This window comes from Lethenteron reissneri, chromosome 24 (assembly GCF_015708825.2).
Source record: "Lethenteron reissneri isolate LAM-NWPU_2019-01 chromosome 24, ASM1570882v1, whole genome shotgun sequence".
NCBI lineage: Eukaryota > Metazoa > Chordata > Hyperoartia > Petromyzontiformes > Petromyzontidae > Lethenteron > Lethenteron reissneri.
The window spans coordinates 19,834,294-19,854,974 of record NC_083802.1 but is presented as its reverse complement, the minus strand read 5'-3'; the positions used below and the strand labels follow the sequence as shown (position 1 = coordinate 19,854,974).

The window sequence follows — 20,681 nt, the reverse complement described above, 5'->3', positions numbered from 1 at the left end:
TGGTGGTGGTGGCGGTGGCGACGACGGTGTTTGCAGGTGCGGGGGAGGACGACACGCAAACAAAAGAGCGCAAAAAAAGCAGTTTAAAAGAAATGGGTGTTACGAGAATCGGATATTGAATTCGAGAAATAGACGCGTGAATATACATGGAGGCGTTATGGGTCACAACAGATGTGTGTTATAGAAGAGTACGTGAGATGTACACACACACGAATATCACGTGGCCCAGCGGGAGCGCGTCAGCCGCTTGGTACAGCGGTTCACTGTTCGAGTCCAGCGGCCGCCCTGGTGAATACTGCGGTGGGTGTATGAACCCTAATCGCACTACGCGCCGTCGGCTTCACTCGAAGTGGACAGATCCCATCGGGTCATTCGCAAGAGTAGGCCATTGTGCGGATTGACCGCGCAATCGATCATTTCTAACCTCTGGACAACCCAGTGGATGCTGATAGTTGGGGTTGAGGTTACCGGTGGAGCTGTTTTAAGCGTGGGCGGGAATCGAACTCGGGTCCTCGGGTTCATAGCGCAGTGCGCAAACCACCAATTTTCATGTCTCCGTCCGATGTTAACTCTCAAGCCGAGAGGTTCACGTTTGACAGACGTGTAAATCAGGAGTTAATGTCTCGCGCCAAGTTGCGCGTTCACGCGGCTCGTGTCCTTTGCGAGAACGCGCACCGGTAGTTTGTGATTAACAAGGCCACGGTTGTTTGGGTTGACTGTGAACCCCCGCGCCTCCGATTCGCACGGCTGGCTACGTAAGGTGCGAAAGAAGTTCAACGTACTCGTTTATCTCACGTTCCTGAGATGGGAAGGGATTTACCCCTTTTATAAATAGTCGCGTAATGTGATCCGGAGTCATTGTGCGCAAGGAGCAGCGTGCTTTTAGCAGCAGCTGTAAACACAAACCGAATCGGTACCAAACATCGCGGAGGGTGCAAATGAATGGCGAAGGGTGGTTAGCGTGACACTATCACCTGGGCTAGGGTGTGGCATGGACCGGTGATTGAAGTTGCCAGGGTGAGGGCATCGGAGAAGTTTACTATTGAATGTCTCAACTTGCATTGCTCCAAGGTCTGCTATTTATAAAACGTTGCAGTGACCTCCTGGATTGGGGTGGGTTGGTAAATGTGTGGTTTAGATTGAATTGCTAATTTTTTGACATTCTATACTGTTATTTTATTCAAAGGACAACCAAATAATTGCTCGGTAAAGAGAGCTGCAATGTTTTGGGTTTCGCAGGGAATGTTGTGCCTAACAGCCAGCGGGCGCAGAAATAAAATCGGCATCTAATCTATCCACTGCTGGATGAAGGCCTCCCCACGCCGTTGCCATCCCTCACGGTCCAGTGTTGCTACCATCCACCTGACACCTGCACATGAATCAATCTCATCGCTCCATCTCCACGGCGGGTGGGCCCGTCAACGGATTCTGTTCTTTATTCCGTCACCAGTCTTGTTAACGCCACGGTGGGCGTCACGGTGGAGAGATGTTAACTACCTCGCCTGGTATGCAGGAGGTCGTGGGTTTCATCCCAACCCTGACGCCCAGTGTATTTGTAATTTGCATGTATCTCTCCCTGTGGTCGCATGGGTTTTTCTGCAGGTCCTCCGGTTTTCTCTCCATTTAGAATCAACATCACGCTTTTAGAGTATTTGGCTGCTGTACATTTCCACGTGATAAGCCACTTCTTTGAGCTATCATTTGTGGCCAGGTCGCTTCTGAAAAAGAGCTACACAGCTCAATGGGCCTTACCTGGGAAAAGAAAAGTAGTTTAGTTATTCTATCACCAGTCTCGTCAATAGCTATCATCCCGTCTAGGCATGATCAGCAAACAAACATAAATCAGAGAGATTAACAAATAATAAATATTCTTTGGGTCTTTCGGTAAAGCCACGTAGACAGAAAACAATAATACAAATATCACGCCGTTGCGATGGCAACACAAGCAATAGTCATCAGGTGAAAATAGATCGGGAGAGCTGCTGAGGCAGGATGTTAAAGGTTTGAGATGGGTGTAGCCCAAGGGTCATCAGCGAAGTGGGCGGGGCTAGAGATTAAATTTGCATGTCAATGTTAAATCGGGTAAATCGGAGAGCTTCCTCCACGACGACGAAGCTGCGGAGGTGGCCATTGTGAGGAATCGGCATGTCAATGTCCGATCGCAGAGCCACCGCCACATCGAGGAAAACGAGCAACGGTGGCTGTGTTAGTGAGACATTTAACCTGTTAATGTAAAGACATTTAACCTGTTACTGTAACACCAGAGAGTCTAAAATAACTACTAACAAGAAATGTAAATGGGCTTGAGTATTACATTTCCCTAGACGGGATGATGCATCCTACTCGAGTCGATTTACATTTCTCAGATGTGAATGTCTCCGATTTGTGTCTGTTTGCTGATCCATGATTCTGTTGGTTCTACCTGAAGGGGGATGCTGCTCACCTGCTGAAACCTCGCTGACATCACGAAGTCCTTGATGTACGTGCACTACACGATCTGTCCTGTCAATGTGTAGTATCACTCACGCGGTAACATTAATTACATTTGGATAAAATGCAAAGCCAAGAGACATCGTTATACAATTCCGTAATGTGGCACAATAACTCCGACTTATGCTTCATCTAAAGGATGAGATTATAATGCCACGAATTTCTCCCTGAACAATTCTATGCCATTTACAAACGGCCAACAGACTGGCGGCTTTGTGTCGGAGACAACCCATGAAAAAGTCACTAAATTAATAAAACCCTGACCTCTGCCGCCCCGAGGGGGTCCCGAACAAGTCGGAGCGCCGCGTTGGCAACCGGAACAACACTTGGTGGAGTTATCATCAACACTGGTGGCCAAGGTGTGAGGGCACCGCCATGCTGGAGTGGCTGGGCTCTGCACGCAGAAGAACGTCGTGAAGACGTCGCTGCAGGCGTGCGAGACTTCACTCACTCCGGCCGCCAAGCCTGGTAGCTCCTCTACGAGTACACGCGGCGAAATTAACAAGGCGCGGGGTTTAGTGAATAGACTCATCTCAACATTTAATCGGCGACCAATTTCCCTTCTCGAATTGAGGGCGCGCGCTGCTGCAGATGGCACAGACTGGAGTGGAAACCGGCGCAGGGTTCATCTTCTTGGTTCTTTCGGTAAAGTCACGTAGAAGATGCAGGGTTGTCATTGTTTAATAAACAACAGCTGCTGGCTGGCACACTCTGACCCAGCGGAGCCATCGATATCGCGGTTTAAAAAAAAGTGGTTTTATCTTGCATTAAAAAAAAATCCGTCCATACGAACATGTATGGAGGTGAGTGTGCGTGTATGCTTGTTATTCTGAGCGGTTGCACAGTCGTTAGGCGCGCTGCACTATGAACTCGACGGTTCGAGTTCGATTCCCGTTCAAGGCTAAAATCGGTGATGAGTATGTGAACAGGTGCCGATATTCACTCCAACAGCACCTGGTGTGATGTGTAAACACCGCAGCATTGCCGAGACAAAGGCGGCCGAGCGTGGTGCTGGCCACCCACCGCCCTCTATTGAGACTGCTAACAGCACTTGCCCCAATAGTCAGTTACAGGCTATATTTTTAATCTTTATATTGGCCTTTGTATTCTTTGGGCGCCATTTCGGATCGTTTTTGCCCGTGTTTAGCCTGGGGATTGGACCGTTTCTCGTTTCCATGCTCGAGAAGTCTTGCAATAAACACATTTCCAAACTTTTTTTGGGTTGCCCGACGTTTCGTTCCAAGTGCTCCCAGCACGTGGAGTAATAACGTCCGACATCATGGGAAGCGGAGTAGCCTCCGGTATTCGCATATATAGCATTTACTCGTACGAGTGAGACGCACTCGTTCAAGAGCCGCCGTGCACTTCGGCCAGCAACCTCCCTCGTCCCGCGGGCATGGCCGGGCTCCGTCGCAGCCCTCTCCGCTGGCTGTGTGCGACAAGCACGCGGTGATCTCGGCGTGATCCATCGACCCCCAGCCCCCGCGCCCGCCCCCAGAGGGCTGGATTAGAGGCAGCTTGAATTGGTCGGTGGGTACTGCCTTACGCTGGCATGCCTCGGGTCCCAGTCGCATCATCATTGTCGCCTTCTCACCGCTATTATGTGGTTATGGTTATTGTTGCAGTAGGATGTTTGGCCATTTCCGTTGTAAACTAATCGCGTGTTTAATGATGATTAAATTGTTGATTAAGTCAATGAGTTTGAAAAATGTGTAGTTTTATAGATAGCGATGACGTTCATGCAAATTGGCTCTCGTAAAGTTGGAAGCAGTGGCCAGGCGGTGAGCTGGCGCGACTAACGACTTGCCAAGCTCTGCAATCCTATCTCTATAACGACATTTTCAGCACATCAATGCATGTTTTTCACCAAACAAAGCATGCTCGAGTCGTACTACTCGCTTCGAAGAGGGCCTTGTATTATAATCAGATAGCAAATGAACACGGGAAGCAGAGGTCCTTGAACGCTTCGTTGAGTTGCAATAGCACGCGGTCCACCCCGATCACGTGAGAGCCCCCCCCCCCACCCCGTGGCTCAAGCGGGGTCTCCGGTAGAACCTTGGGGGAAGCGTTCACACAAAGTAATAACGAACAGCCCTTTGTCAATCCACTGCTGGATGGAGGCCTCCCCATGTCTCGTCGGTGATGGGGGTTGTCGATTGACCATACTTCACCGCGCCGGCTAGTACGGATTGGTGAAGTTGTTCGGGGCTTGCAGCACCGGTTCAGACATGTCCCTACCTTTTCACCCGTTTACTGCTGTGTCAGGGAGTCGAACTCAGGTGGCCGAGTTGGAGAGGGAGCGCCAAGTGTAGCGGCCACTCGGTGCCAGGTGAGGTTAGCGCGCCCCCCTGTGGCCCAGCCTGGGCATTGCTGGGTCAAGGTTTTCCGCGATGTTTTTTTCCCCCGATACGAGGCACGATTATCGCGATGTGAATGATCGCAATCTACGCTTCCCCATGACGCTGTGCTTCACGCGTTTGTTGCGCCGCTGTAGCTTGCCGGACGAGTGAAGGTCACTTAAATGTCCTTCAACTGCAGCTCCCCGGCGCAAGCATTTCCCCAAGTCCCTTTCAGCACGGCATCTAGCGCTGAGCACACACACGCACAACGCCGATATTTACACGATATTAGTTAAATAATTTACATCATATAATCGCCACGACGCCAATTATCCTGGAACACATTTAAAATTTCGCGATATGTTTTTATTTTTACAGAACGGACGATACAATCGTAGGTGACCTCGTGCCGTACGATATCTAATATCGTGGTGGGTCTCAATGTCAGGCAGCCGCAGGTGCTGCGTTTTCGAGTCGGGGTTTAGAGTCTCGGGTGGAGTGGATGGCTTTGAGTCTTGGTTCAACCACGAACGTGTGCCACCGGCTCTCTCCCAGGTCGTTGCAGACACAATCGCCGCTAGTTTCAGAAATCGGCGTTAACTCGAGGCTCCGCTTTATGTAATGACAACTTGTGCCGAGTTCAGCTTGTCACGAGCCGAGTTCAACTCGGAGCGTGCCACCACATAGAGGCGCAAGGAGCAACTCAATGGACCAGCGCCAACAGTTGCCCAAGCTCTGCAGTCCTCTCTGTATTCAGGTGTGATCGGACGATTAATGACCGTTGACATGTGGGAGGAAACTGGAGCACCCAGGAAAACAACACTCGCAAGGGGGGAATGCTCGATCCCGCCATCTCCTGGCCAGTCAAGGTACGACGCCTTCCTCGACGCCCACGGGAATGGAGTCGGGCAACATTTGTGTGATCCACCAAGCCTCGCTGCCTCCATGATGCCGAATCACAGGCCTCGTGCATCGCAAGCACCAACGCGCCGCCGTCTGTGCCAATCGAGCACGGAGTCTCTGGGTGAAATGCCCGCAGGTGAGAGATGCAATGAGTGGCTCGTTCTCACGTCTGCGCAATCGCTCGTCGTCTACAAAGAGCGCCCTCTCGCGTCTCGAGCCATTTCAGGACGTGGACAACCGATTGGCAAGGTTGGCTACGTACGGTGCGAAAAAAGTCAATTCTAGATACATAGTGCCAAAGCTGCCAACATTCAACACAGTAAAAAGGCAGACAACGCCCCCTTTCCGTGTGTCTCTCCACGTAGTATATGTATCTCAACATAGTATATATGTCTCTCCACATAGTATATGTCTCTCCACACAGTATATATGTGTCTCTCCACGTAAAACATAAACGAACCTTTTGCACAAACGTGCGAAGGAAGAAAAGGGTCAGCTTGTATATTTTGTTATTTATATTCTCCACAACCAATGCTCATTGAGTATTGAGGACAGATGGGAAGGGATGGTTCACACTATCCATCATTTAAGCAATGATGTCATGTTTGTGTCTGGCTTTGTACAAATGACCACCGAGGGTGCAGGGGGCCACCCGGGGAGGTTCCCCGCAGGCCCGAGCACCCGATGCAGAATCCCACGTGGGACACCCCCTCACCTCGCTCATGGGCACGGTTGGGCCACGCTCTGGAATGGCTCGAGACGGGAGGGGCGCTCTTTGTAGACGACGAGCCACTCATGACGTCTCTCACCTGGGGGGCGGCGACACCCAGAGACTCCGTGCCCCGATGGCACAAAGGGGGCGGCTCGTTGGTGGTCTGTGATCCATCATCACGATGGAGGCAGCGAGGGTTGGCAGATAACACAGATGTTGCGAAACTTCCCGACGGGTCCGTTGCGGGGCCCTCGTCTGTGTGGCCGGGCGACCACGCCAGAGAGTGCAAAGTTGTCACCCGTCTGGGTCAATCGTCTTTGTTGATGGCCCATTTACGATGAGAACGTAAGCCCACATCTCAAACATGGACACATTTTTAGAATACAGGGCGGTCTTCACACATCCCACTCGCTGTGAAATGGTTGGATATGCGATTGAGCGCCGTTGGTTATGCGCGGTGCGAAAGAAGTTAGGCACAGAACACGAGGGTCGCACCACCAAGCGTGACTGGAGCAGCGGCTCTCAACAGGGGGTACGCAGACCCCTTGGGGGTACGCAGACCCCTTCGGGGTACGAGAGGTCATTCAGAAATGTGTGAATCATATCATACACGAGAGTCATCGGTGGATAATTACGTGTGAATCTGGCGATATAAAATAACTTCGATTACATTTCACTCCAATATGGTAGCCTAGAGTGGTATAAACAAAACCTTTCGAAACTCATTCATCGTAAACGCCGTGGTCTCCAAGAGGAACGAGCGAACGCGAACAAATAACGTCACGTGTGCAGAGCATCTGTTGATTTTGTTTGTACGCGCTTGTAGTTACGAGCAGCTAGTCACAATAAACCTCACAAAATGGACAATTTGGTTACAATATTGACGTTCATTATTCGTACATTTATTTCTCAGAACCCCGTTGGGTCGAGCAAGGGGGTGGCCACTGCTCGGTAGAAACAGAACCCGACATGGGAGGGGGGAGCAGGAGGAGCTAAACAAGGCCGGGGACCACTGGCTTGGGAGAGAGATTGCACAACGCGTGACCCACATCACACGGCTCGATCCAAACACGAAGCACATCCACCACTGGCGCTGATGCTGCTGCTGCTGCTGTGTTGACGGCGGTGCACACGCACACTCAACCATATCACTGCTCGACCCGAGGTGCAAGTGTTCTGATCCAGTACTTGCATGATCTTTGTACCGTCCGCTGGTCTACCGCTGCTGAGATGAGGCCACAAAGAAGCCCGTCTCGGATGGAGGCCAATCAGTATCAAGGACGATGCGTATATCTTTATCAGACCACTTTTGTTTGCATGTTTTGTGACAAGTATGTGTGGTTCATGGAAACTCGATGCCTGCAGAAGATATCTATCTATTTTGGTGTTTGAACATCTTAACACGCCCTGTTTCATTGCTTGAAAGAGTAAACCTGTGTTTATGTTTCATCGAAGTCAAAACATGTCAATAACACCGCCTCCCAAACCCGTATCCACGATGCCTCTGCAGCGGCCCTCTGTGCGTTGTGGAGGAGGGGCTCAGTGCCCGTGTAGTGACTGTGAGTGTCACTGTGTGGTGCCGGGCTTGCGAGGCCACGGCGGATAATGTGTTGGCATGATGTGCAGCCCGCTTACTGGGCGTTCAACACCCGAGTGTAGGTTACGTTACGTTGCGTGCTGAGTTGCTGTAATAAAACGTGTTGCTCCCAAGACAACGTCTGCGACTACACGTGTAACTTGGCCTATTTATACTACTTTTACTTTTAGGGATCACGGTGTTATCAACGAATGTGCTGATTCTTCTCCTTGTATATGGGAGAGGTCAGACGCGTGAACAATGGTTGTACGCGTGAACAATGGTTGTACGCGAGAACAATGGTTGTACGCAGTGAACAATGGTTGTACGCGAGAACAATGGTTGTACGCATGAACAATGGTTGTACGCGTGAACAATGGTTGTACGCGTGAACAATGGGTGTACGCGAGAACATGGGTTGTACGCGTGAACAATGGTTGTACGCGTGAACAATGGTTGTACGCGAGAACAATGGTTGTACGCGTGAACAATGGTTGTACGCGTGAACAATGGTTGTACGCGAGAACAATGGTTGTACGCGAGAACAATGGTTATACGCGTGAACAATGGGTGTACAATGACGCTCGCTCGCGCGCGCTCCACGGCGCGCGTGGCCGACACTGGGCACGCCCCCCCCCCCCCAACTCTCTCTCTCCACGCGTCCCCGCCGTTCTCTCGGTCTCCGCTCGTATTGCAGAGGCCAACGCAAGGTGCCGTATAGCGACAGGTGCCTTCAATAAATACGGTCGTGCTGTTCCATAAACACCTTTCGGCAATTACGGGTGATTATGAAATTGAGCCGTGGGGCTTCAATGGGCAACGCGCTCGCAACTGAAGCAATATGGACACCGTGCATTGTTACGTCGCGCGGCTGCATGGTTTAGTCCCATCCACACCGCAGGTCACAACAACACTCACCCACTCACTCACTCATCACACTGCAGGTCACAACAACTCACTCACCCACTCACCACACTGCATGTCACAACAAACACACTCACTCACCACACCGCAGGTCACAACAACACACTCACCCACTCACCACACCGCATGTCACAACAACACACTCACCCACTCACTCACTCACCACACTGCAGGTCACAACAACACACTCACCCACTCACCACACTGCAGGTCACAACAACACACTCACCCACTCACCACACTGCAGGTCACAACAACACACTCACCCACTCACCACACTGCAGGTCACAACAACACACTCACCCACTCACCACACTGCAGGTCACAACAACACACTCACCCACTCAACCACCACACTGCAGGTCACAACAACTACACTCACCCACTCAACCACCACACTGCAGGTCACAACAACCACACTCACCCACTCAACCACCACACTGCAGGTCACAACAACTACACTCACCCACTCAACCACCACACTGCAGGTCACAACAACTACACTCACCCACTCAACCACCACACTGCAGGTCACAACAACACACTCACCCACTCACCACACTGCAGATCACAACAACAACTCACCCACTCACCAACACCTGCAGGTCACAACAACACACTCACCCACTCACCAACACTGCAGATCACAACAACAACTCACCCACTCACCAACACCGCAGATCACAACAACACACTCACCCACTCACCACACTGCAGATCACAACAACACACTCACCCACTCACCACACCGCAGGTCACAACAACACACTCACCCACTCACCACACTGCAGGTCACAACAACACACTCACCCACTCACCACACTGCAGGTCACAACAACACACTCACCCACTCATCACACTGCAGGTCACAACAACACACTCACCCACTCACCACACTGCAGGTCACAACAACACACTCACTCACTCACCACACTGCAGGTCACAACAACACACTCACCCACTCACTCATTCATCACACTGCAGATCACAACAACAACTCACCCACTCACCAAACACCGCAGGTCACAACACACTCACCTACTCACCACACCGCAGGTCACAACAACACACTCACCCACTCACCACACCGCAGGTCACAACAACACACTCACCCACTCACTCACTCACTCACCACACCGCAGGTCACAACAACACACTCACCCACTCACCGCACTGCAGGTCACAACAACACACTCACCCACTCACCACACTGCAGGTCACAACAACACACTCACCCACTCACTACACTGCAGGTCACAACAACTCACTCACCCACTCACCACACTGCAGGTCACAACAAACACACTCACCCACTCACTACACTGCAGGTCACAACAACACACTCACCCACTCACTCACTCATCACACTGCAGGTCACATCAACACACTCACCCACTCACCACAATGTAGGTCACAACAACACACTCACCCACTCACTCACTCATCATACTGCAGGTCACATCAACACACTCACCCACTCACTCACTCATCACACTGCAAGTCACAACACTTCTCTGCTTCTTTCCTGACACTGCTCCACTTTGGAAATCGACCCCATCATCGTCTCTCTTCCAAAATTCTTCTAATAACCTCTCTCAATGCAAGAACTTTGATAAATAGTGCCGTTTGTCGCTGGTCTCTTGACCTTTTGGGCTTTTTTTAGCCTGCCCTGGAAAATTAAAAAAAAGAAATGTCTTTGAAAATTTTGCAAAGCATAGCGCCCCGCTTAAAAATCAGACATCAGAGAATCCAGAGGCGTGGGTATTCATGGTGAAGGTCACCGGTGGGGCGAGGCAGCGAGGTCGCCCCACGTGAGGGCAACAATGCGACTTGTAAAGTACAAGCAACGGCACCGGATGGAACAGGCTTCACTGATGAAAGGCGTAGAGTCGTCGATGTGCCTCGTCACGCGACGTGGCGTGCATCCGCCGTGGCTCACAGAACGACTCTTCTGAAGAGGAGCCATCGAAACGACTCCTCTTAGGCCCCGCGCTCCGCCACGTGCCGGGGCCGCGTCTCCTCGCAGGCGGCTGTGCTGGCGCCGGCCCCGGCACAGGGGCGCACGGCCTCCCCGAGGGCCTTGCTCCTCAGGTGCCGCTCGAGGCAGTGCACGGCCACGTCGTCCACGGCCGAGTCAACCTTGTTGACGAAGAGGTGGTGCTGCTGCAGCGCCCAGGGGAGGTCGCCCACGCCGTTGACGCACACCCAGCGCACCACGGTGCCGCGGCAGGGCGGGTAAGCGGCCCCTTGCAGCGTGTCGCCCTCCATGTAGGACCACCGCACGAGGCGCGCGATGGCCATCATGTCCTCCACGTCGTACTTGTCGTGCGGCGGCGAGGAGCCCGGCACCCCGGGCAGGCGCTGCAGCGTCGCCCACAGGTGCTCGTCGGGGCTAAACGTGTCCTTCTCCCACTCGATGAGCGCCCGCGCCGTGGGGTCGCTCAGCACGTGCTCCACGAAGGCGCGCGTCACCACGATGTACGCGTTCCCGGAGAACATGGGCGTGGGGATGGGCGGAGGGGACTTTCTGACGTGCGTGGAGCGCAGCTCGCCATCCACGATCTCGTGGCGTATCTCCCAGCGCACCGTCTTGTCCCGCGGAGTGTGCAGGGACTCCATGCTGTTCTTCCCGTTGAGGGTGCGCAGCGCTCGCACCATCTCCAGGTTGGTTTTAATGGGGAAGTCGAGGCCGCACAGGTTGATGAAATACTTCCAGGGCTGCGGCGCCGCCACGAGGTCCCGCATGCAGTTGAGGTCGGCCTGCACGCGCAGCCAGGAGCTGTAGACCACCCGCTCCTGCCGGCTGGCCAGGAAGACGTTGGGGAAGCACGCGGCGAGAGCGCGCACCGCCTCCTGGTAGGGCGGCGGCGACTTCTGGTCCACGTGGAGGCAGTAGACGTTCTGTGGCGCGTAGATGGCGCGCAGCAGCCTCTCCAGCATGTCCACGCGGTGGTGGGCCACCACGGAGTAGGCGATGGGGAAGGCCGCCTCCTCGTCGCTCAGCGGCACCGTCACGTACCTCCTGTCGCGCTTGAACGCATCGCAGTCGCGCGTCATCCTCAGGTAATCGTCCTCTGCGAGCGGGCGCCGCTTGTTGAACTCGACGGTGATGGAGAGCAGCATCGCTTCGGCGATGCTCTCCTCGTCGCCTCGCACCACCGCAGAGCAGTTCACGGGGAAGCGCGGGTCCATGTCCGGCAGCTCGTAGCGGCTCAGGCCCCAGGTCTCCCCGTGTCCGCGCGGCTCCCTGGGCACGCTGTGACTCCGGACGCACACGAGGAAGACCGCTCCTGTGGCGATCGCGACGGCGCAAACGATCACCCCCTTTCTGTTCCACTTGACCGCCTGGCCCATGTTTGCGCCTGGAAATTAAAAGGAGAAATATGAAAGCCGCGTTGCTGAGTATCTAGGGCTACCGTATCAACACAGCAACTGCTCGCACCGAGAGTAATACCCTGTCCCACCGTGAGTGATGATAGCGTTTGGGAAATTAATTAATGAAAGGTGACACCACGAGCAGAGCCAGGCATTTTAAGACAAAGTAAACAGGCGGCTCATCTCTCATAAAGACAATGATAGGCCTCACCAAGATTCTCCTCCCCAAGTCATTACATTTTCAGACCATTCAACCGCCAATAACCGAGACCATTTTACATCGCTGCAAAATTAATGTTTATAAATGCCTCATCCTCCTCCTGCAGGTCACTACTCGTGTCCGTGTGTCCGTACGAGTGACGCGCAGGGCGGCTTGGGATGACATGATATGTGCTATTCTTTATTGTCGTAATAATCGTCATAATCAACAACGCGCGAGAGTTCTGTACAGTAACCACCGCTACCTGGAATTCCCAAAGCACTGGGCCGGACGATCGTCATCATTCACTGCTGTGTTTGAGGATAAACATTCCGGTTGAACATCCACCGCAGTAGAGATGAGAATCGGCTTTGTGGAGTCTCGTTAGCCACGAAAATGCCTCAACCCCAGTCTCGGACCATCCTGACATTTGTTTTTCTGGTCTCCGTGGAACACGTGGCACCCTGCAGACCCCCTTAGCCTTGATAGCTGCTGGAATCCCCGGTTGAAAATCCCTGTCCCCCGTCAAGCCTGAGTGTGGTCTGCCGCTGAACACAAAGCCGATTTGATGTTTCATATTTCGCCGGTCATCCCTTTGCAAGTTTGGCGGAAGCGGCTAGCGGGTGGGAGCAGGAGGTTCTCGATAAGGAGGGCACCCTGGTTCGGATCCCACTGAGTCCATGGACCGCCCCCCAGTATCGGTAACTATTGCTAATCCGGCGGTGGCGGGCAACGAGAGGTGCGTTTGTGGCCGTGGTGCATTAATTACAGGCCCCATCCCGCACCCTGGCGTGACCAGAGGCTGCCGTGGGACGTTTCCATTGCGCAAGACGAGTTGACAAGCCGGCCGTGTGACACAGTCACATGGCGACTTCCGTGTCAATGCCACATCATGCTACCGGGCTAGGTGGAGCGGGGAGTTCACGAGCATTGATTTAAGCTACCCCGCGTCTGCTGATGAGACAGTGAATGTCGAAACTGCTCCAGGGTTGTCCTTGTGTTGAACCAACGCTACTAAAATGTACGCACACCCAGAAGGTCGTGTGGCTGATGGAACGTGTAAATCCATTGCTTTAATTGTTTACGTGGCGGGACAGATGTGGGATGGGAAGGAGGCTGAATCGTCTGCTTATTTATCTCTCTCTGTGCTCGCTCAAACGAACGCCGCTTTATAGAAAGCCAGAAATGGTTGTTCGAAAGAAATGACTTCGCCATACGGGAAGGAATTTCCGCCCGTGTCTCAGTACACTGCCCGGCGCATCTCCCTTATACACGGTCCCTGGCCACGCTCCGATTCTCGATCATTCCCGTAGGCACCAGCCCACTGGTACTGCAGGCTGACTCCACTGTCATCACACACACACGTGTACCGGCGCATACGAGCCGTCGGCCCGATGTAAACTGGCCCATGAGCCAGCCCTAACCGCAGACGTTCGCCAGTGGGAGCCACCCGTGGCCGCCTCGCCACGTGGAACGTGCCGAGTTCTCTCGTGCGGCCAACAACGGTGACTGACGCGAGCACAGCGCACTGCGTGGTGACGAGGGGGGTCACTCAGTGACGAGGGGGGTCACTCAGTGACGAGGGGGGTCACTCAGTGACGAGGGGGGTCACTCAGTGACGAGGGGGGTCACTCAGTGACGAGGGGGGTCACTCAGGTGCTGCTGCTACTGCTGTTGGCGTGGGTGAAGCTGGGTTCTGCCCTGGCCCTATGCACAGGAGCCTCCGAATGAGCACGCGTGGCTACGTACGGCGCAAAAGAAGTTCTACATGCAGTGTAGATACACACAGGACGAGTCGCAGGCGGACAAGCAGGGGCCGGGCTGCGAGACTGAATCATTTGGCAGCGCCGCCGTTCACTCTCGACTTCTGATGGTGATTCGAGTGTTTTAGAACCCCTGGCAGGTCACACACACACAAGGCAAAGATCCCCCATATAGCCTTGAGCTCACTGTTGAGGCAAGTGCTGTGAGCGAGCGCCTATGGAGATCGGCAGTGGCACACGACGGTGATGGGTGACCAGCACCATACCCGGCCGCCTTTGTCTCCCCAGGGGCGATGTTTACGCATCGAATCGGGTACTCATTTGAGGTCGAGTCGACCTAGGCGTGGGCCAGGACCGGTTGAAATATTCGCGGGACTCGAACTCGGGTCACCGGGTTCGTCGCTGCGCACACTCCAAATACACAGTACATACAGTACACACAGTACATACAGTACACACACAGTACATACACACAGTACGCGCAGTACACAGTACATACAGTACACACGCACAGCACATACATTGCGTACAGTACACACACAGTACACACACAGTACACACAGCACACACACAGTACACACAGTATATACAGTAAACACAGTACACACACGGTACACACACGGTACACACGGTACACACACAGTACACACACACAGTACACACAGTACAATACACACACGGTACACACAGTACACACACAGTAAACACAGTACACACACGGTACACACACAGTACACACGGTACACACAGTACACACACAGTACACACAATACACACGGTACACACACAGTACACACGGTACACACACAGTACACACAGTACACACGGTACACACACACAGTACACACACACGGTACACACACAGTACACGCTGCACTGTACAGCCATCCACCACGGCAGAACCCCAGGTGAGCCCCGCCGCGCACAGCGGCAACAGCCGACGCGACGACGTCCCGATCGGCAAAGACGACGTGGAGATCGCAGCTGCGACCCCCGCCTCCTCCGCTGCTACCGCTGCTGCTGCTGCTCGCGCGGGTGACCCACCCGGGGCTTGACCACCCTCGCCCGATGTGAGGTCGTCGTCGCTTTGCATCCACAGCGGCAGCCGTGCGAAAGGAAACGACAAAGCCCCTCCAGTAGCACGGCGAGCTCGACAGCACGCACACACACCGTGTCTGTGTGTGCGTGCGAAACGTCGGACAGAGGGCCCTTACCTCGCCACCAGGGCCGCCGAACTCGCAGCTCTCTGTGGCTTCTCCTTCAGGGCAGGCGACAGAGCCCGCGAGCTGTGGCCACCCGCGGCAGGTGAGCGGGGAGCGAGTGCGTGCGTGCTCCAGGTGATGATCAGACCCCACCTCGAGCCCTGCCACCTGCACCCCCCACCCCACCCCCCACCCCCACCTCCCCCTCGCGAGGTGACGCTCCGCTCCATTCTGACACCGCCGCTCACGCCTTCCTGATCCCTCCCAGTTCACCCAGACCCTGGTCAAGTTCATTTGAATTTCGATACTCATCTGCTGTACGTCTCTGTTCTCCGTGTGTGTGATGTGAAGAAGGGCCATGTCATTGACTAATGTGTCCAGTTTAATAATTGCACTGTGTAACAAGCAAAATGTTGTCCCTGGGTAGTACTATTTTCTAATTGATTATGCCTGGAAGGTAAGATGGACAATTGTTGCTCGGAATTTTAAGTTATAACATTTGTAAAAATAAAGAAATTGTAAAAGTTTTTCTATTTTTAAATGTTTTACAATTTTAAATGTTATTAAAAAAATATATCATATATAAAAAATGTTTCGAGAATCTTACACATTCGTCATGGGTGAAATAAATGTATTTTTGTAGGATGGTACAGAGGGGAAAAGAAAGCCATGAAGTTCGCTATCCCAAGAATCTGGCGGGAACCCACTGGCCACTCAAGCAACTGCTACTTCTGCATGGTGGACCCTTCCAAACGTCGGAATGGCAAGAATGCACCTGCTATCACGTATCCGGACCTTCCTTCATCCATTGCCCCGGTACCACACTGCCGTCTTTAGAAGAGAGCAGCAAGTCAGAGAGCGAGGAAGACGTTGTAGATCGAGATGACAATTTCAGAGGCGGAGCTGAGGAGATAAACCCAGACTACCCCAACCAAAAAGACCTCAATGACTTGATCAGATATCTTGGTCTCACCAAGTCCAATGCCGAACTTTTGACGTTTAGGCTCAAGCAGTGAAACTTGTTGGATGCAAGTGTGCAAGTCGCAGATCAGAGGAAGCGTCACCAACCTTTTTGCAGCTTCTTCACCCGTCAAGATGGGCTCTGCTTCTGCCACAATGTGACCAGTCTGTTTCAAGCAATCGGAATCGCCTGTAACCAGAATGAGTGGCGCCTCTTCATTGACAGCTCATCCAGGAACCTCAAAGCCGTGCTGCTCCATAATGGTAACAAGTACCCATCTCTTCCCCTGGCTCACTCGGTGCACCTCAAAGAGGATTACAACAGCATCAAGACCTTGCTGGATGCTTTGAAGTATGATGAGTATGGCTGGGAGGTCATCGGAGACTTCAAAATGGTGGCATTCCTGATGGGTCTCAAAGGCGGTTTTACCAAGTTTCCCTGCGATCTTTGCCTTTGGGACAGCAGGGACACCAAGATGCACTAACACAAGTGGGACTGGCCACAGCGGACCGAGTTCTATGTGGGGAGGATCAACGTCAAGTGGGAGCCACTGGTGGACCCCCATAAGGTGCTGATGCCACCACTGCACATCAAATTGGGCCTCATAAAACAATTTGTCAGAGCTGTAGATAAGGAGTTGGCAGCCTTCAATTACCTTCAAGACTACTTCCCTAAGCTGTCTGAGGCAAAGGTCAAAGCCGGTGTCTTCGTTGGACCACAGATAAAGAAGATCCTGGAGTGCAATGAATTCCCCAAGAAGCTCACATGTAAGGAGAAAGCGGCTTGGAACAGCTTTGTCGCAGTGGTTCGGAGCTTCCTGGGCAATCACAAGGTCGAAAACTATGTGGAGCTGGTTGAGACTCTGGTGAAGAACTACGGCACAATGGGCTGTAGGATGTCCCTCAAAGTCCATATCCTTGATGCTCATCTTGATAAATTCAAGGAGAACATGGGAGTGTACTCGGAGGAGCAAGGCGAGCGCTTCCACCAGGATATACTGGACTTTGAACGCCGCTACCAAGGAAAGTATAACAAGAACATGATGGGAGACTACATTTGGGAGCTGATTCGTGAAAGTGGTTGACAGTATGATCGTAAATCTCGACAAACTACTCACTTCTAAATCTTTTGTAGTAAATTTTTATTACTTTAGTATAAATACATGTTAATTTCGATTCATATGTTTTTTTATGACTTTATGTGAACGAAAAGACATAAATTCGCCCGTTTTCTCAATGAAAATAGGTACGTTTAAAAATATCACTGTCCTGGTCACAAAAGCAAATTTTGTGGGGAATAAAAGCCATTTTCTATACTTTTTAGGCATAAGAATTAAAAAATAACACTTACTACCCAGGGACAAAAATTGTGTTACAGTGTTATTTGTGGTTATGCACCCCTACCAACGCAGCAGCAGCATCACCAGATAGCGTACCAGTCCTATCGGACGTAGGTTACGTGTTTAATATCAATGCGATATTGCATTGACATACAAACCGATGTGAATGGGCAGGAGCGCACGCCGGAGGGTGTTGATGTTCACAGATTATCTGTCGGGCTCACAGCCAGAGCTAATGTGACACGTCTTCACAATTGGTCCGCTTAAAAACACTCCCGTTGCTTAGACAGCTCTGGGGTAACATCGTGGTGCAGTATATGAGGGATGCTCATTCATCCGCGCTCCATGCTGCGCGTTATAGAGAGAGGATGAGCGATCAGCGACCAACTCTTGTAAGAGTCTATAACCCACCGTAAAGAAGACAAGTTGGTGTCGACTTCTGTATTCCCCAACGACGCGTGCATGCGATACTCGTGTCGTGATGACACCCCCCCCCCCCCCTCCTAGATTCGTAATGTCGAGCCACGAGATAGTTGTGACACAATACACATACAGAAGTACAAAGCGATGGTGGGTCGCGGCCTTCCCCTGTTTGCGCGGGGCGTGAGCCTCGTGTCGCGTCAAAGCCGGTCGCGACTCCGGGTCGTTCGTCCCAGTCGGTGCGGCGGGTCACGCCGCGTGTTCCACGCCTCCTGCTAGTCCAGCACGTCGTTTGAACGTTCGCCGTCGTCTTGCCCGTCCCCATGGCCTTGGCACACCCACCTTGCAGCTCGCTTTGCCAAGTCACATTTGTCTGGAATTCAAAGCCGACTTGTTCGGGGTAATTTTTTTACACCGAATGTAACATTGACTTCCGTTCGTTCTCTCTTCTCGATATTCTGTTACGCGATTGTCATTCCCCATAATCACTGTACTACGTGTTGTTTTTGGCCCAATTTCTATTTGCCAAAGTTACTTTGTTTCCATGTTAATTGACTTCATCGTGTCGGTGACCCAAATCACTGTTATCGCGAGGTTGTGACGTGCCCGCTCACCTGGTTACGCAATCATAAACTGGACATAGAAAAAAGAGCTTTATAGCTCATCGGATTCCTCCAGTTTAAAAACGTGAAAGTGGAACCCAGAAAAAGCACGTGACCGTCCCGGCGGCAGCACGGGTGCGCGCGTCCTCCCCCAGGAGATCCACGCGCTCGCAGCGCCACTCGCACGACCCCTTGGCTCACGCCCTCGACTCGCCCCGCCACGTGCGGGAACCCACCTGCACACCCCAGCGAAGACGGCGTGCGGGTTCCCCACCAGGCCCGGAGCCTGCCCAGTTCCACAATCCTCTCTCCTCTGTGGTGCGTTGGGGCTCAGCGCGCGACGCGGGATTGGCGACGGCTGGAGATGCGAGTGACAGGCTCGTTATTGTAGTAGTAAGTTTTTACCCTTTTAAACTGGTACAAAACTGACACCTTTATTCAAGGCATCATGTTTGCAATAACCACAACACAAGTAGTCAAAAAAGCTAACAAAAAAAAGAAGCAACTCTGATAATGATAATAATACTACTATATTTTGCCACTGGTAAAAGAGATCTCATAGTGTAAAGGCTCGTTATTGTCGTGGAATGTGCATAGAATGGGCTCGAGCGATACGAGGAGCGAGTCGTGTTGCGGTGGGGTAAGGCGTTTGGCGTCACGCGGTCGCGTGCATCTGCAGTCGTGAGATCGGGCGTTTGTCCAAGTGGTAATCGAGGAATGTAATGACGCAGACTGTAACTATGTCTGTTTGCATCATTGCGAGGGCAGGTGGCGCTTCTGCCGGTCAGTGCCCCCTTATCGTCACTCCCCGTGATCTCAAAGTGCAGCTCGTGTGGCACAAGCTCCGCGGAGACGTTGGCACCACTCCGTGACACCTGCTGGTGGATGTTAATCGGGGCGTGTGTGTGTGTGTGTACTCGTGGAGGGTGCAGGATGGAGGTGTGCAAGTGTGTCGAGTAGCTGCAGGGGTGTGCTGAGAGAGGGGGGTGTCGAATTATGATTGGCGAGGATTCTGCTCGTTTACCCGTGACAAACCTCACCGAGCTTCGCGACTCTTTTCAAGAGGGTCCACGTGGTGGCAATGGGCCAGAACGACCTGGAAGGAACCAGCCGGAGTGAGTTAGTGCGGATCGAGCTGGGGAAGCGGGGGGGGGGGATGGTCCAGATTACCGGCACTGGAGTCATGCCAAATTTCCAGTCATGGGCAACCTTTGCTCTGTATGAACTCAGTTTAGCTATTTGCGGATAATTGTTTTTTTTTATTTGGACTGACGCAGTCACACAATGGTCTTACTCTTGAGAACAACGTCACTGCACCTTTGTCCACCGCGAAGTGGACGGCGCTTAGCATTTTGCGGTTTATACATCCGCAGTGATAACCAGGGCGGCTGCTGGACTCGAACCGCGAACCTCCGAAACAAGCCGCGTGGATGAGGGCGAGCGATATTTGGGACCTCGGTTGTGTGGGAGGCCACGTGGACACGTCTGGTGGAGGGGCAGCCCAGTCGAGTCGACCTGAGAAAGCGGTTTTCCGAGCTCGTCAGGTGCTCCCAGTGTACACCTCGTGACCGTGTCCTCCAAGCACGTCTCTGCCGTGCATCAAGTCGGTAAACGACGCGATAACCCCACCAATCAGAACAAGTGCCGGCTAAGAAAACGAGTTCCCGACAACCACAACGACAGAAATGCGGAGACCGCACACCCTGCCCATTGTGCGCTTTGCAAATAAACCATCAGCAGTTGGTGACGAGGTTTATTGTGGCCCCCTTTGCCCGAGGTACCAAAGTAAATTTGATATAACGTGACCGGCAGCAGCAGGGATGGAGCGATACGAGAGCTGTGACGCAGCTTCATCATAAATCGTGACTTGGCAGCG

At 52.7% G+C, this 20,681-nt stretch overlaps 1 protein-coding gene across 1 annotated transcript; it reads right to left on the bottom strand.

The window, feature by feature from the left end:
* Window positions 1–9,673: 9,673 nt before the first annotated feature.
* On the bottom strand, window positions 9,674–15,634 carry LOC133346773 (beta-1,3-galactosyl-O-glycosyl-glycoprotein beta-1,6-N-acetylglucosaminyltransferase-like). The gene is made up of 2 exons (XM_061558630.1): window positions 15,496–15,634; window positions 9,674–12,306 (listed from the first exon to the last, which is right to left on the bottom strand). The coding sequence occupies exon 2, from the start codon at window positions 12,296–12,298 to the stop codon at window positions 10,925–10,927; it is 1,374 nt and encodes a 457-aa protein (XP_061414614.1). The 5' UTR covers window positions 12,299–12,306; window positions 15,496–15,634; the 3' UTR covers window positions 9,674–10,924.
* Window positions 15,635–20,681: the final 5,047 nt, after the last annotated feature.

Coding starts and splice junctions, on each gene's coding strand:
- LOC133346773 (XM_061558630.1), bottom strand. CDS start 12,298: ATGGGCCAGGCGGTCAAGTGGAACAGAAAGGGGGTGATCGTTTGCGCC.